Source organism: Chelonia mydas, chromosome 1, assembly GCF_015237465.2.
Source record: "Chelonia mydas isolate rCheMyd1 chromosome 1, rCheMyd1.pri.v2, whole genome shotgun sequence".
Taxonomy (NCBI): domain Eukaryota; kingdom Metazoa; phylum Chordata; order Testudines; family Cheloniidae; genus Chelonia; species Chelonia mydas.
Window position 1 is genome coordinate 217,826,512 of NC_057849.1, and position 14,410 is coordinate 217,840,921.

General features: G+C 43.6%; 1 protein-coding gene across 1 annotated transcript in view; it reads left to right on the top strand.

The window, feature by feature from the left end:
• Positions 1–14,410, top strand: part of GALNT8 (polypeptide N-acetylgalactosaminyltransferase 8) — a 38,922-nt gene that overhangs the window by 18,048 nt on the left and 6,464 nt on the right. Inside the window, exons 4-8 of the mRNA XM_007056942.4 lie at positions 1,538–1,721; positions 4,124–4,321; positions 8,167–8,281; positions 9,999–10,184; positions 12,704–12,841. Coding sequence (XP_007057004.2) covers positions 1,538–1,721; positions 4,124–4,321; positions 8,167–8,281; positions 9,999–10,184; positions 12,704–12,841 — 821 coding nt within the window. The remainder of the gene's footprint in view (positions 1–1,537; positions 1,722–4,123; positions 4,322–8,166; positions 8,282–9,998; positions 10,185–12,703; positions 12,842–14,410) is intronic.

Consider the following 14,410-nt stretch of genomic DNA (forward strand, 5'->3'; position numbering starts at 1 on the left):
AAATTTCCAGTTGCTTAGTCAAGGATTAATTCTGGGTTTCCCAGTAATGTCTCTCTGAGTTTTTTGTTCCAGATGTCAACCGCAATCAGGTCCTTTGTTAGAAGCTTAGGTGGGACCTTCTGCCTCCAAAATTGCAAGATTGTCTTTTCAGCTTTAGTTCAGTTGCAAGCTCTTTATAGTTTTACTTTCTTTTTGTACCCTCAGGTTAAAAACATCTCTCCCCTAGGTCTCATTTTTACATGGAGTGCACAGCTCCTCAAATTTCTGTACTGCACCTTCATAGGTGGTCCTCTCTGCCTGAAGTGAACGCCATTGAATGCATCAAGTGCATCACAACCTGCTATTGTCAGAAATAAGGCTACATTCTATTGTCCTTTTCTCAGGACTTCATTGCTTACAGATGCACAGTGAAGTGCTTCTTAATTCTCTTCTGATTGACTTCCGTGTTCCCGGAGAGTTTTAGCTCTGGTGGAGCTTTTAACTGCTCCAATCTTCCACGCAGATTTCTTTAATTTCTTTCTTTAATTTCTATTTACTCCTGGTGCCATGTGATTGCTCTGAACCCAAAGTGCTTGAATTGCTCTGAACTCAAAGTGCTTGAAAGAGATCCTCTGTATTCAGTGACACAGTTCCCAAATGCCTCTGCATAACAGAACATGGGTTCTGCGGCACCCTGCTCCCTGCAAGCTGCCTGTCTTTGAAGCTAAGCCACTTAACGGTACAGTTCCCAATACCACATGGTGTATTGGGATATAGCTATGAGATGAAAGCAGCAAAGTGAACATTTAAGCTGATTATCTGGATAAACTTCCTGATGGTGATATTTTAGGCTGAGGAATAGGCTTTCTGGAGAAGTAATGGAAGCCTCATTGCTCTTAAAATTTGACTGGACAAAGCATTAGGAAATCTACTGTAGGGAACAATCCTGCACTGGTCTACAAGGAGTTGGACTGGTTCATCCATGGATCTTTCCCATTTTGAATTTCTATAATTTTCTAGGTAGATCCTTCTTATTTCTGCCTGTGGAGAAGGAAATGGTGGCCCCATGTCCCAGGAGAGCACATCCCTACTCATATTACATAGACTCGTGTTTAGCATTTTCATGTTGGTATATTCTTTTGCAGGTGCAGTTAACTGTAGACACAAATGCTAGCAGTTAGACATCTAATTGCCTGCTCTTCGGGAACAATCAGGTATTTAGAGGTGTAATGTCTGGTATATGTGCCCATAATTATAGTGGGTGCAATTAAGTTTGGGCACAAAATTGTGGCCTCCAAAATAGAAGCTGGGTTTAAAAATCAGGTCTATTAAGTCCTGGATGAGCTGTTACCCTAGGTCAAGGTTTACTTCCTGAGGAGTTCTTCTGAGTAACCAAATAATTCTAGCCATTATTTTTGAAGGAAGAAATTTATAGCGGTGTCGGGGCTGGGAGAAGCTGGAAAAGGTGTCATCTAATTGGTCTTTTCTGTTTTCCAATCTCAACAATTTCCATTAATTGGAAAAAAACCCACCCTAAAATGTGCCATACTATTTTTAGAGGATCTAAAAGGAAATTTGGATGAACAGATAAAAAATTACAATGCAAAGCATCCTGGATTGCTAAAAATTGTGAGGCATCAGAAGAGAGAAGGCCTAACACAAGCTCGGATTTCTGGCTGGGAAGCATCTACTGCTGATGTTGTTGCAATCTTGGATGCCCATATTGAAGTAAATGTTGGATGGTAAGATCATGAGGGAATTGTTTTCTGGGAGGGAGGAGTCTAACTATGGAGCTCAGGTGCATGGCTTTGCTTCTGCCTCACCAAAAAGTGCCACTGTGTACAGGGCTGGCCTTAGGGAAAATGGTGCCCTGGGTGAACCCCCTGCAACTTCAGCTCCTTCCCCAGCTGGGAGCCGGTTTGACCTGCTCACCCCCTGCACCAAGCTGGGCCACGGCGCCCCCGTGCCCATGGTGCCCTGGGCGGTCACCCACGTCACCCACCCCGAAGGTCAGCCCTGATTGTGTACGGCAAGTAGAGGCCACCAGCTGGATGTTTACTTTTGATTGGCAAAGGGATGCACTGGTTTGGAAAAGAACTGGCACATTCAAATTAGGGAAGCAGTCAAATAACAGAATAGGCTATTTAGAGAAGTGCAGGCAAGCAGCGCCCAGCTTCTTTGTATCTGTATTTGTGAGCAGGAGATTGTCTCCCTTGTTTATACACATACAAAAGGACACTCAATCGGAACTTATGCAGATTGTTTTCTTTCAATACCAAAGTCCTGATCTATTCCTTTCTAGGTACTTGTAAAGAGCAATAGCATCCATCAACTGTTAGATAGGAGTTAAACCAAACTAATGTGTACTTGTGGTCTATTTAACATGGTTAATTATTATTACCAATTAATGATTGCATATAGAGTTATAGATGTGCATGGCTCATTACAAAGAGAACCGAGACAAGGTCCCTGTTAACAGGTACTTATAATATAGTTTAGATCAGTGTATTTACCCTCCCTTTCTGTACCGTATCTCTCTAACATACGTCTATCCTGGTTGGTTGGGTTCAGTGCTTGACCACTCCCCACATTGTTTCATTTCCCTAGTGGACAGCGTTTAATCTCTGAGACTGTATTGCATCTCTAATCTCACCCTATCTCATGCTATGGTGGCCTTATTCGTCACAGATAGCACAACAAGGGACTCCTCCTATTTGTTGTTGTTATTTTTATTGCAATAGCACCTAGAGGCCCCAGTCAGGGATCAGCGCCCCATCATGATAGGTGCTGTGCATACACAATGAAAAGAAGGCTCCTGCCCCCAACAGTTTACAATATAAATCTATGGTGAGAGGCAACATAGTGGTATAACAGACAGGCAAGGTAACAGAGAGGTGATTATGGCTAGAGTAATTAGCAATGGTTATGGTGCATGAACTGCTGGGATGGCCTGGGAGAAAGTGTAAGGCTACTAGAGAGAAAGATGGATTAGTAGTACATAAAACCTGTGTGACTGGGGTCCCAGTGTGGGCCATCTGTGGTCACTCAATTAGGGTGAACTGCAAAGAATGGGGCAGACAATCCCCCAAAAGCTGGTGGACATTCCAATACTTAGCCAATACCAAGCCAGCATAAAACAGTTTCTTTTACACCTTACTGGTTACTCAGAAGTTCAAACAACACAGTTTCCTTAAAGTGATCCAGCCTCAGGCCTCCATCCACGTACCCACGTCAAATATGATGAAGATTTCTGAAAATATTATTTCATCATATAAAAGAAAAGGTTCTACCAATCCCAAAGGATCGGACACATTGCCTTCCAAGTTAATGAATGTTTTAGGTCTTCCCCAAATACATGCATACAGCCAATTCTTATTAACTAAACTAAAATGTATTACAAAACAAAAGAGAGAGAGAGTATGGTTAAAAGATCAATATACATACAGACATGAGTTCAGTTCTTAAGATTCAGATTCATAGCAGAGATGGTGAGCTTTGTAGTTGCAAAGAGTTCTTTCAGAAATAGTGCATAGGTTATAGTCCAATGTTTATATTTCAGAGCGATCCAGTTAGAACTGGGATCTCAGTCCTTATGGCCTAAGTTTCCCCTGTATGAAGCCATAAGCAGATCTGAGAGGAACAGGATCAGGACCCAAGGGTCTTTTATACAATTTCAGGTCCTTTTTTGGCAAGTTGGAGTTCCTCTGGAAACAAAAAATAATTAGGATGACTTTGAAGGAGATCCCTCACCGGTACTTAGCTATATGAATTAAACATGAGGCAATTTACTTGTTCCTCCGCCATTCACAGTATATTTCAAAGAGAGATGAATACAGAGATATCCCATGTTTACAATTCATTTAAATGTCAGGATGTTCTTTTGATCTTCTGAACTAACAGAATACAACATAGACAGGGACTGTTGATTACATTGTTGATCCTACTCATACATATGTAAATACACAAAAACACAAACATTATCTCCTCACATGTTTTTAAGGGTTGTTTAATTTGCAGGATGTTTAACCCTTTCTGGTCATCCATCACAACCTGTCATTGCTTGGTAGAGCTGAGACAGGAGCCAAGGTTCATCAGGTCCATACTTGCTGCAAGGTGAAAATAACGTATTTGTTCATTATCTTAGGGCTGAACCTATTCTGTCTCGAATCAAAGAAGATCGCACTGTTATAATATCTCCAGTATTTGACAATGTTCGCTTTGATGACTTTGAACTTCTTGAGTATGCTGTGGCTGCAGATGGATTTGACTGGGCACTATGGTGTCTCTATGAACCATTACCAAGAGAATGGTATGAGCTCAAAGATGAAACGGCTCCAGTCCGGTAAGTCTGAATAGTATTCTTGAAGGAACAAAGACCCCAGACATCTGAGATGTTTTTAGACTTACCTTTAAAACTAACAAGGATAGGGTTTTCTCGCGTGGGTGGGTAAGATATCTGCAAAATGCAGGTGAGTTGAAACTGTCACTGATCTGAAAGTGGTGTAGTAACATTAGAGATCTCATGTTGTCCCATGTGGTCTGTGTAAAAGACTGGGATCCAGGCTCTCCTGCATTCTAAGTCTGGTCCTAAACATTTCTCCCTCTGCAATCTTGGGCAAATCATTTAATCTGTCTGTCCAAGTTTCCCCATCTATAAATGGATAATAATACTTACCTACTGTCACAGTTGAGAGTTAGCTGTACCTTTGGCTCCTCTCTAGGGGTATGTCTGCACTGCAGTCAGACACCCATGACTGGCCCATTCCAGCTGATCTGTGATTATGGGGCTTGGGCTAAGGGGCTGCTTAGTTGTCATGTAGACATTACAGCTTCGGCTGCAGCCAGAGCTCTAGTACCCTCCCATCTCGCCCGGTCCTAGAGTCCATGGTCCGGCCCAAGCCTGAACATCTACACCACAGTTAAACAGCCCCTTAGCCCAAGCCCCATGGGATCAGCCATGGGTTTTTAATTGCAGTGTAGACATACCCTATGTCTGCCTGAGTGCAACCTCTCCAAGTGACAGGCCCTGTGCCTTTTCTTTACCTCCTTGTGGTGGAATCTCACATTTTTCCCACTCTGACAGGAGTACCAGATTACAGGCCTCTGAAGACCAACTGACTCCTCAGCAGGCCCAATTGGCTTCAAGCCCTGCAGTTCTTCCCTTGGGAAGCTGAGGCCAGTATATGACTAGAGTGATGTGAAACAACCTTTTCGAAACAAAAAATTGTTTCATCGTACAGCAGTAACACAGCATAACAAGAAAAGGGTTTTGACACAACAGTGTACATGCATAACTGTCTTACCTACAACTTAGATAGGCCTAGCTTACCCGAATACCCCCACTTCTGGGTCTGGGGTTCAGTCTGCTTCTCCACAGTCCCTGTGTCTCTCTTAAATTTGGTCAAAACAGTTTATATATCTTACTGGGTTGCTCTGAGGTAACATCACAGTTAATAGGTCTTGATGTTTGCTGAAGAACATTTATCTGGGACTTTCCTCCCTTTCCTGAGATCTAGCCCCTTATAACCATGTAGCAAACCATATAATAACAAAGAAATAGAACATTCATGAGATATGACAGGCATCTTCCAAGTCCTTCGCACCTACCTCTAGAGTTGCCAACTTTCTAACTGCACTAAACTGAACACCCTAGACCCACCCCTTCCCTGAAGCCCTGCCCCCTTATGCCGCTCCCATTCACTACATTTCCCCTCCCTCAGTGGCTCCTCTCTCCCACCTTCACTGAGCTGGGACAGGGGGTTGGGGTGTGGGAGCAGGTGAGGCCTCTAACTGGGGGTGTGGGCTCTGGGGTGGGGCCAGAAATGAGGGGTTCAGGGTGTGGGAGGGATCTCTGGGATGGGGCGGGGAGTTGGGTTGCAGGAGGGGGTGCGGGCTCCAGCTGGGGGTGTGGGTTCTGGGGTGGAGCCAGGGATGAGGGGTTTGTGGTGCAGGAGGGGACTCTGGGCTGGGGCGGAGGTTGGGGCATGGGCTTACTTCAGGCAGCTCCCAGTCAGTGGTGCTGCAGGTCTAAGGCAGGCTCCCTACCTGTCTTGGCACTGTGCTGCACCCCAGAAGTGGCCAGCAGGTCCGGCTTCTAGGTGGGGGGTGGGGGAGGGCAGAAGGCTTGGCATGCTGCTCTCGCCCGCAGGCACCGCCTCCCCCAGCTCCCACTGGTCGCGGTTCCCAGCCAATGGGAGTGCAGAGCTCAGGGTGGGGGCAGCATGCAGAGTCCTGTGGCCCCCCTGCCTAGAAGTCAGACCTGCTGGCCACTTCTTGGGTGCAGCGCGGTGCCAGGACAGGTAGGGACTAGCCTGCCTTAGCCCCTCAGCACCACCAACCAGACTTTTAATGGCCTGGTTGGCAGTGCTGACTGGAGCCGCAAGGGTCCCGTTTCGACTGGGTGTTCCGGTCGAAAACCAGACACCTGGTCACCCTACCTACCTCACATGTGGTGGTGTGAACATTCTCTTTTAAAGTAGTGCATTTTGGAGATGAAAGTCATTATGTACATTATGTCAGCTGGACTGCTATGGATACACGCATGGTCCCTCAGTATGCCAACATTTTTATGGCGGACTTAGCTTCCTTAGCTCTCGTCCCCTAACACCACTACTCTACTTGCGCTATACTGATGACATCTTCATCATCTGGACCCATGGGAAGGAGGCTCTTGAGGAATTCCACCAAGATTTCAATGATTTCCACCCTACCATCAACCTCAGCCTGGACCAGTCAACACAAGAGGTCCGTTTCCTAGACACTACAGTGCTAATAAGCGATGGTCACATAAACACCACCGTATACTGGAAACCTATTGACCGCTATACTTACCTACATGCCTCCAGCTTTCATCTAGACCACATCACACGATCCATTGTCTACAGCCATGCTCTAAGATACAACCGCATTTGCTCCGATCACTCAGACAGAGACAAACACCTAAAAAATCTCTATCAAGCGTTCTTAAAACTGCAATACCCACCTGGTGAAATGAAGAAACAAACTGACAGAGCCAGAAGGGTACTGAGAAGTCACCTACTACAAGACAGGCCCAACAAAGAAAGTAACAGAACGCCACTAGCCATCACCTTCAGCCCCCAACTAAAACCTCTCCAGCGTATCATCAAGGATCTACAACCTATCCTGAAGGACGATTCCTCACTCTCACAGACCTTGGGAGACAGGCCAGTCCTTGCTTACAGACTGCCCCCCAGCCTGAAGCAAATACTCACCAGCAACTACACACCACACAACAAAAACAACAACCCAGGAACCAAACCCTGCTACAACCCCTGGTGCCAACTCTGTCCACATATCTATTCAAGGAACACTATCATAGGACCTAACCACATCAGCCACACCATCAAGGGCTTGTTCACCTGCACATCTACCAATGTGATATGTGCCAGCAATGCCCCTCTTCTATGTACATTAGCCAAACCGGACAGTCTCTACGTAAAAGAATAAATGGACACAAATCTGACATCAGGAATCATAACATTCAAAAACCAGTCGGAGAACACTTCAATCTCTCTGGTCACTCAATAACATACCTAAAAGTGGCAATTCTTCAACAAAAAAACTTCAAAAACAGACTCCAATGTGACGGTGCAGAACTGGAATTAATTTGCAAACTGGGTACCATCAGATTAGGCCTGAATAGAGACTGGGAGTGGTTGGGTCATTACCTAAACTTAATTTCCCCAATACTAATTTCTCCCTACTGTTACTCACATCTTCTTATCAACTGTCTGTAATGGGCCACTATCTTACCACTTCAAAAGTTATTTTTCCTCCCTTGGTATCCTGCTGTTAATTGATTTATCTTGTTAGACTGACCTCGCACTTGGTAAAGCAACCCCCATCCTTTCATGTATTTATACCTGCTCCTGTATTTTCAGTCCATGCATCTGATGAAGTGGGTTCTAACCCACGAAAGCTCACACCCAAATAAAGAGTCGTGGTAGAAATGAAATGGGAAGAAACCAAATCTAGCTAAAGAGCAATTTATTAGGGACCCCCAAACTAGCACAAACAAAATAAGAATCCCAACGAGCCCAATACTCAGTCTCCCACTGAACAGGAAATTCAAAAGAGCATAATTAATTTTCAAATGTTTGTTTATTCCTCTTCCTGCTTATTTCATAGTTATTTCTTCTCTCCAACTGTATCTATTCTTTTTCCCAGGAGCCCTTCTATTATGGGGATACTTGCTGCACATAGAGTGTTTCTGGGTGAGATTGGGGTACTGGATGGTGGAATGCATATATATGGAGGGGAAAATGTGGAACTTGGCCTGCGGGTACGTTTAATTCTGCTTCTCTTGTAAAATAAATAATGTAAGTGTGGGAATCTGATTTTCAAAAGAACTCAGGGCCAGGAGCCACTGCCAGAGGGGTGTGCCAGTCGCTCTTGGGAGCTGCCCGAGGTAAGTGCCGACCCCCTGACCCACTCCTGCACCCCAACCTCCTGCCCCAGGCTGCACCTCTCATCCCTCCCGCACCGCAACCCCCAGCCTAGAGCCTGCACCACACACCCAAACTCCCTCCCAGAGCCTGCACCCCATACCCCCTCCTGCACCCCAACCCCCTGCTCCAGCCTGGTGAAAGTGAGTGAGGGTGGGGGAGAGTGAGCACCAGAGGGAGGGGAAATGGAATGAGCAGGGAGCAGGGCAGGGGCATGGTCTCTGGGAAGAGGTGGGGCGGGGAGCAGGGCAAGGGTCTTTGGCTTTTTGCAATTAGATAGCTGGCAGCCCTACCAGGCAGGCATGTGGAAGCCCTGGCCGTGCCGGAAGAGCGCGCCCAGCAGTGCAGCTGGCAGCTAGCTGGGCACCAGCCAGCGCAGGAGCAGCACCGCCCAAATGTCATGTGGATCATGTTGGCACCGGCGCGGCTTGTGCGTGCTGGGGGGGGTGGGGGTGGGGGTGGGGGTGGGGGCCCATTGACTGTTCTGCCCTGGGGCCCGGAATTGCTGTCGGTGGGTCTGGTGAGAATATATACGTTAGAGATTGTGAGGTGCCCACTGTTACTACAGCAATAGGGGCCATTTAGTATCTAATTTATAGGCAGAATGTATTTTGTCTTATTCAACAGCAACTACTGCAGTGACTAAAGTGACATAATTGATATCCTGTGAGGAGAATCCCAGGTAGTTTTCTGTGGCTAGAAGGGTAGTGACTGCATCTCAAGGACTCAAGTGTGAAGTGTGGGAGGAATAAATATGGTAGATTCAGAGTACTCAGGATCCACCTAGGGAAAAGGTGGGATTGACAGGGGATGAACTCCTTTCCACTTTTAATACATTAAAATACAGGGAGGCCTCATTCTTCATTGCCCTGATACATGTATATTCATTTACACCATGCAAGGTGGGTGTAAAGCATCACCATATCAGAATGGTACCATTATACCTCTTCTCTGTGCTGGTATATCTGACTGCACAAAATGCAGGGGAATGGAGAATCAGGCCCATTAAATACATTTCTGCCCAGAAAAGTGACTTCAAAAATAGCATTGTAGGGCTCCTTTTGCATTGTCCCTCAGTGATTTCTTGTATCAAATGCGCTCAGTTTGTAAGCAGATTGATGGGGGGGGAAGGGGGGTTTCTAGGTGCCAGCCCTGTAAACAGCCTGGCATATGCACCCTTCTCCTGCACCCTCACTCATAATTAAGATTCTGTAGGCCAGTTGTGCTCTTTGTGACACCTGTATAACCTCCTGCAAAGGATTTACACGGGAGTAACTGCTAGGTCCTGTAACTGAAAATTAATAATGATGCAAAAGACTAAATAGCCTCCACCTCACTCTCCTGTACCTGTGTTGGCTCTGCAGGGCCTAAAAGAAAAGAACGGAAAACTTCCCTTAATCGTTAAAGTCAGGAGAAATTACTCTGAATGCTGACAGTGAGCAGATCTGCGGTGCAATTTTTAGTCACTTGTGTAGAACAAAATCATGTTAATGACTGGTGAAAAGAGCCGAGTCCAAATCCACATTCATTGAAACTGCTGCTTCATCCATACAGGTTTGGCAGTGTGGTGGTCAGATAGAAGTCTTGCCCTGCTCAAGAGTTGCTCACCTGGAACGAGCACACAAACCCTACTTGCTGGACTTCAGCATTGCTGTGAGACGCAATGCCCTGAGAGTGGCCGAAGTATGGATGGACGAGTATAAATACATGGTTTATTTCGCATGGAATCTTCCTGTTGAGGTGGATATGCTTGTTTGGTTGTTTAGAATTGGTTTCTTTAAACTGAGATGGTAATTCGTAGGGGAGCAAATGACTAATAGTGGTCTAAGCAGGCCAAGAAATCATAATGAGGCCAGACGTAGCAAACAGAGGTGTTTGTGAGATTTGTCCCTTTAAAACCTTTAATCTTATTATTATAGTGCCTAGGTGCCGGAGTCATGGACCAGGACCCCATTGTGCTAGGCGCTGTACATAGAACAAAAAGATGGTTTCTGCCCCAAACAATGTAATAATTTCTAACTTTTTTAAAACAAAAAGTATGTTGTTTGGATTTTTGCAAGTTATGATAATAGAGCAAATGAACTGGGCATCCTTTAATATCTTTTAAAAATGCACTAACATATAATAGGCAAGCCAGTTACTTTTCATCAAATGACCCAGCAACACCCTACACTAATTGACATCCATGCCCAAAATGCTGTAGAGTCCCACATCCCCACTATCTGACTCTGATTTTCTCACAGGCAAGGGATAAAGAAAGAGAGGCCCTTACAGCATGCTCTGCAGGCTGAGAAACATTTGTGTTGGGAAATCAAGTACTCAGAATTAAGGAAATTCAGAGAGATGGTTGAAAGCTCAACCTTAACTTTCCTCCATTTTTGTGCTCATGCCTTCAACTACAGTCTCTCTACATATCATTGTAAGTTATGCCAATTAATACCATATATAATGCAAACTGGAATTTCTTATACATCGTTATTATAGTAAATCCCAGTGCAGTGCTTACATTCTTCAAGCTTGGCTAGATTTGTAAATCTCATAGAGATCAACAAAGCACACCTCACCAGCGTAGCAAAATGGCAGCTTCCTCTTTGATACTTTGAGATATTTTTGGTTCTATTTCACACATTTAAAATGCGTAGTGATTTATTGTTCTTCATAACTAGTAACAGATCACATTTTTGTACACTGCCATTTTCCTTTAAATGTGACCTGGCAAAGGTGGTGGTGGTGGGAGGTTTTGTGACCTTATTTCCTTTATTTCTTGATTTAAGAAACTCTGCATACTGTTTTTAATTTTTATTTCCTCCCATTTAAAGACATCAGGAATGTCAAGTCATTTTTTAATGGAAGAATTTATAGATCAAAGGTGCGTTACCCTTACCTGGAATAGTGTTTTGAGTCTTTAAGAAAAGGAGTTTTTTTTTTTTTTTTTGCCAGTGGCGTAGTTAACTAGATGTTAATGAAAACAAAATAGCTTGAATAAAAAAACACTTATTCTCTCAATTAATTAGTTTTTACATCCATTGTATCTGTGATTTCATAGTGTTGGATCATATTAAAGAAGTTCTGTATTAAAATCACAAATGAGTTTGATTCCCCATAGTTTAAATTCCAGGGTATTACTAATTAAGAGGTCTCTTGGTTTTTGGTACTGTTTCTCTCCCTCTATGCGTGAAACTTGCAAGCTGCTAATTGTGTTAGTACATTCTAAGACAGAGTCTGTTCTCAAAGCAATTCTTTGTAACAACAACTACTCACATAGAGAGAGACTCAAAGCAATACTCTGTAACAACAGAAACAGCACCCAGAGACTCCCCGCTCTTTTGTTGTATTCATCTCGCTTTGTTAACAATTGTGATTAAAATAGAGATAGAGGATGTATGTGGATGGATGCTTGCTGTGGATAACAACTGAATGATTAGGGAGGTGCCAGCCTAAGAATCCAGTGTCCATCGGCTGAAGAAGGCGTCAAGTGGAAATAACCAGAGGACCCCTGGAGGACAGACTGGAATCCACCCAACAGCCTCAAGAATGGGAGAACCAAAGAACAAGATAACATCTGGCAGCACGGAGCCGTCAGGAATGTGCCATCTGCTGATTGATTCAGCAACAGCATGATGAAGCAATTCCCATAGACTGACATAGGAAGAAATTCCTATAAAAATGGACTCTAGAAAGTGAGAACTTTGGGGTCTAATTCTGCAAACCAACTTCCAGGAGCATCAGATGTGCATCTGACAAGGCCCTGCTCCCTCCTCATGTCCAGGCCACCTGGCCAGTGGCTTGGCATGAGCAACTCTAAGGCTGGTAACTATGATAACAACCTTGCAGAACCTGTGTGTGTGTGTGTGTGAATGAATGTGTGAATAAATATGAAATTGAATGGAATGTTATAGCTATAACTAACTGCTTACTATGATTCTTTCTGTATTCACAATAAATGTGGCATTTTGCCTTTTTTCCCTTTAATAAGATCCTGCTGGTTTTTATTTTATAGGTATAACAATAGACATACTCATTCTTCAGTCATCCATAGAGTCTTCCAGGCAAAACACAATCTGAATTTCTAATGTGAAAGTCATCAGGGATTTTTTAAAAGCAGATTGTAGATATTCTTTATATATTATGAAGAAGCAACAAAAAGGGGGTGGGGGCACAAGTCCATTTTCCCTCCTCTCTTCCCCCCTCCCTCTTGCAGGTCACTTTTAAAATTGTCTGAAAAAATGTGGGTTTTTTTTGTTTTGTTTTTTTTTCAGAATCCTGGAATAGACTATGGAGATGTTTCTTCCAGAAAGGAGCTAAGAAAGAAACTGAACTGTAAAAGCTTTGACTGGTACATAAAGAACGTTTATCCTAATTTAATACCTTTGACCACCGTTCTTGGCTACGGAACAGTAAGTACTGTGCATGTCTACTGACTAGATGCAACAGTTAGATATCTCCAGTATTATGAAGGCTGTTGAAGGCAATTTCTTCTGTGTTCCTGATCAGTCTAACCCGGGTTGCTCTTGTAAATTGGTCATATTCAGGTATGTTTTACTAGAGGTTTTAGAGACATTTAAAGTGAGTGTCGTCTTTCTGTAAAACTTTCTGTACCTATTGCATATCTAAACTGTGCCCATTGCATGTCTACAAGCATACGCATTACATAGCATAGGAAGATATTTAGAAGGACACATTTTTGTGCCACATAAGAATGCTCATAGAGTAGGGAACAACAATGGATGAAATCTCTCCCTATAATTGTCTGCAAGGTTCAGTAGAATATTATGCAGACGCATCACAGAAATTAAAAGTTCAACAAAGTAATCATTGCCTGCTGTACAGCTATAAATCAAGGGAGGACAGTATCTTCTAGTCACTCATTTCAGAGTCATTAAGTTGCTGTTTTAATTTGGACTGGAACAATAATCATAAACGTCATGATAGAGGGGAAAACTATAGCTACAGAAGAGTAAAATATACAGACTGTGAAAGAAACAATTGTCAATTTAAAAACAATGGACCACATTTCCAGACCTCCTCTGGCTGAACTGGGCACACGCAGACTGTGCCATATGCAAACTCAAACGTGCAGGTTGTGCCAAGTGCAAACTCAAACGCATGCAAACCTTTGTTTTGTGCACAATGAAACTGAACACAATTGTTTTTAAAAATTCAATCAAATTATTATTTTTTTTTGTTTTCATCAAAAAGACGTTTACAAAAAGTTTCAATGGAAAAAAATCAGCCTTTTCTATTGGTGATGCTTATAGTGATGTGGTTTATATGGGACTGCTCTATGATTATACTGTGTCAGCAAACAATTGTGTTATAGCAGGGTTCCCTGAGGAGTTGTCTACACTGTAGAGCCTTTGCCAGAACCCCTAATGGAGATGCACCATATGTTAATTGAATGAGTTCTTCTGCCAGCATACGTAAAACACTGTTAGAGAGGAAATGAGCAGGTTGACCCAGAGGCGGATTTGAGTATGGGCTTCTTTATTGCAATATTTGTTCCCCTGGACCCAATTGTCGAGTAAGCACTGGATAAATTACAACACACTCTTTTTATCTAAGTTAGTATGTAAATTCCTACATTTACTACAACACCCCCACGTCTTGAGTAGTATGAACGCCCATACAATGAATGTTAATAACTCTATACTGAATATAATTATCCCCGCCCCCGATTACTGTTTACAGCATTAGCATATTCTACAAATCACTTTTACTTTGAAGATACATTTCTTTACAACAATTGCAGCCATGAATTCAAGTACCATCAGGCAGGCAGTTCAGTAGCCAGTTGGAAGGCATTCATTCCTCGAAGGGCCTGGGCTTCTAAGACCCGCATTCGATGTTGCTTGACTTGGAGCTGCCCGTACACCTGGATTAAATAGTCCCAGTTCATCCATAGTCCAATTAGTAGGTATCATTGGGCATCTGGTTACGTTAAGCAGTCGCACGGCTGGTATATGAAT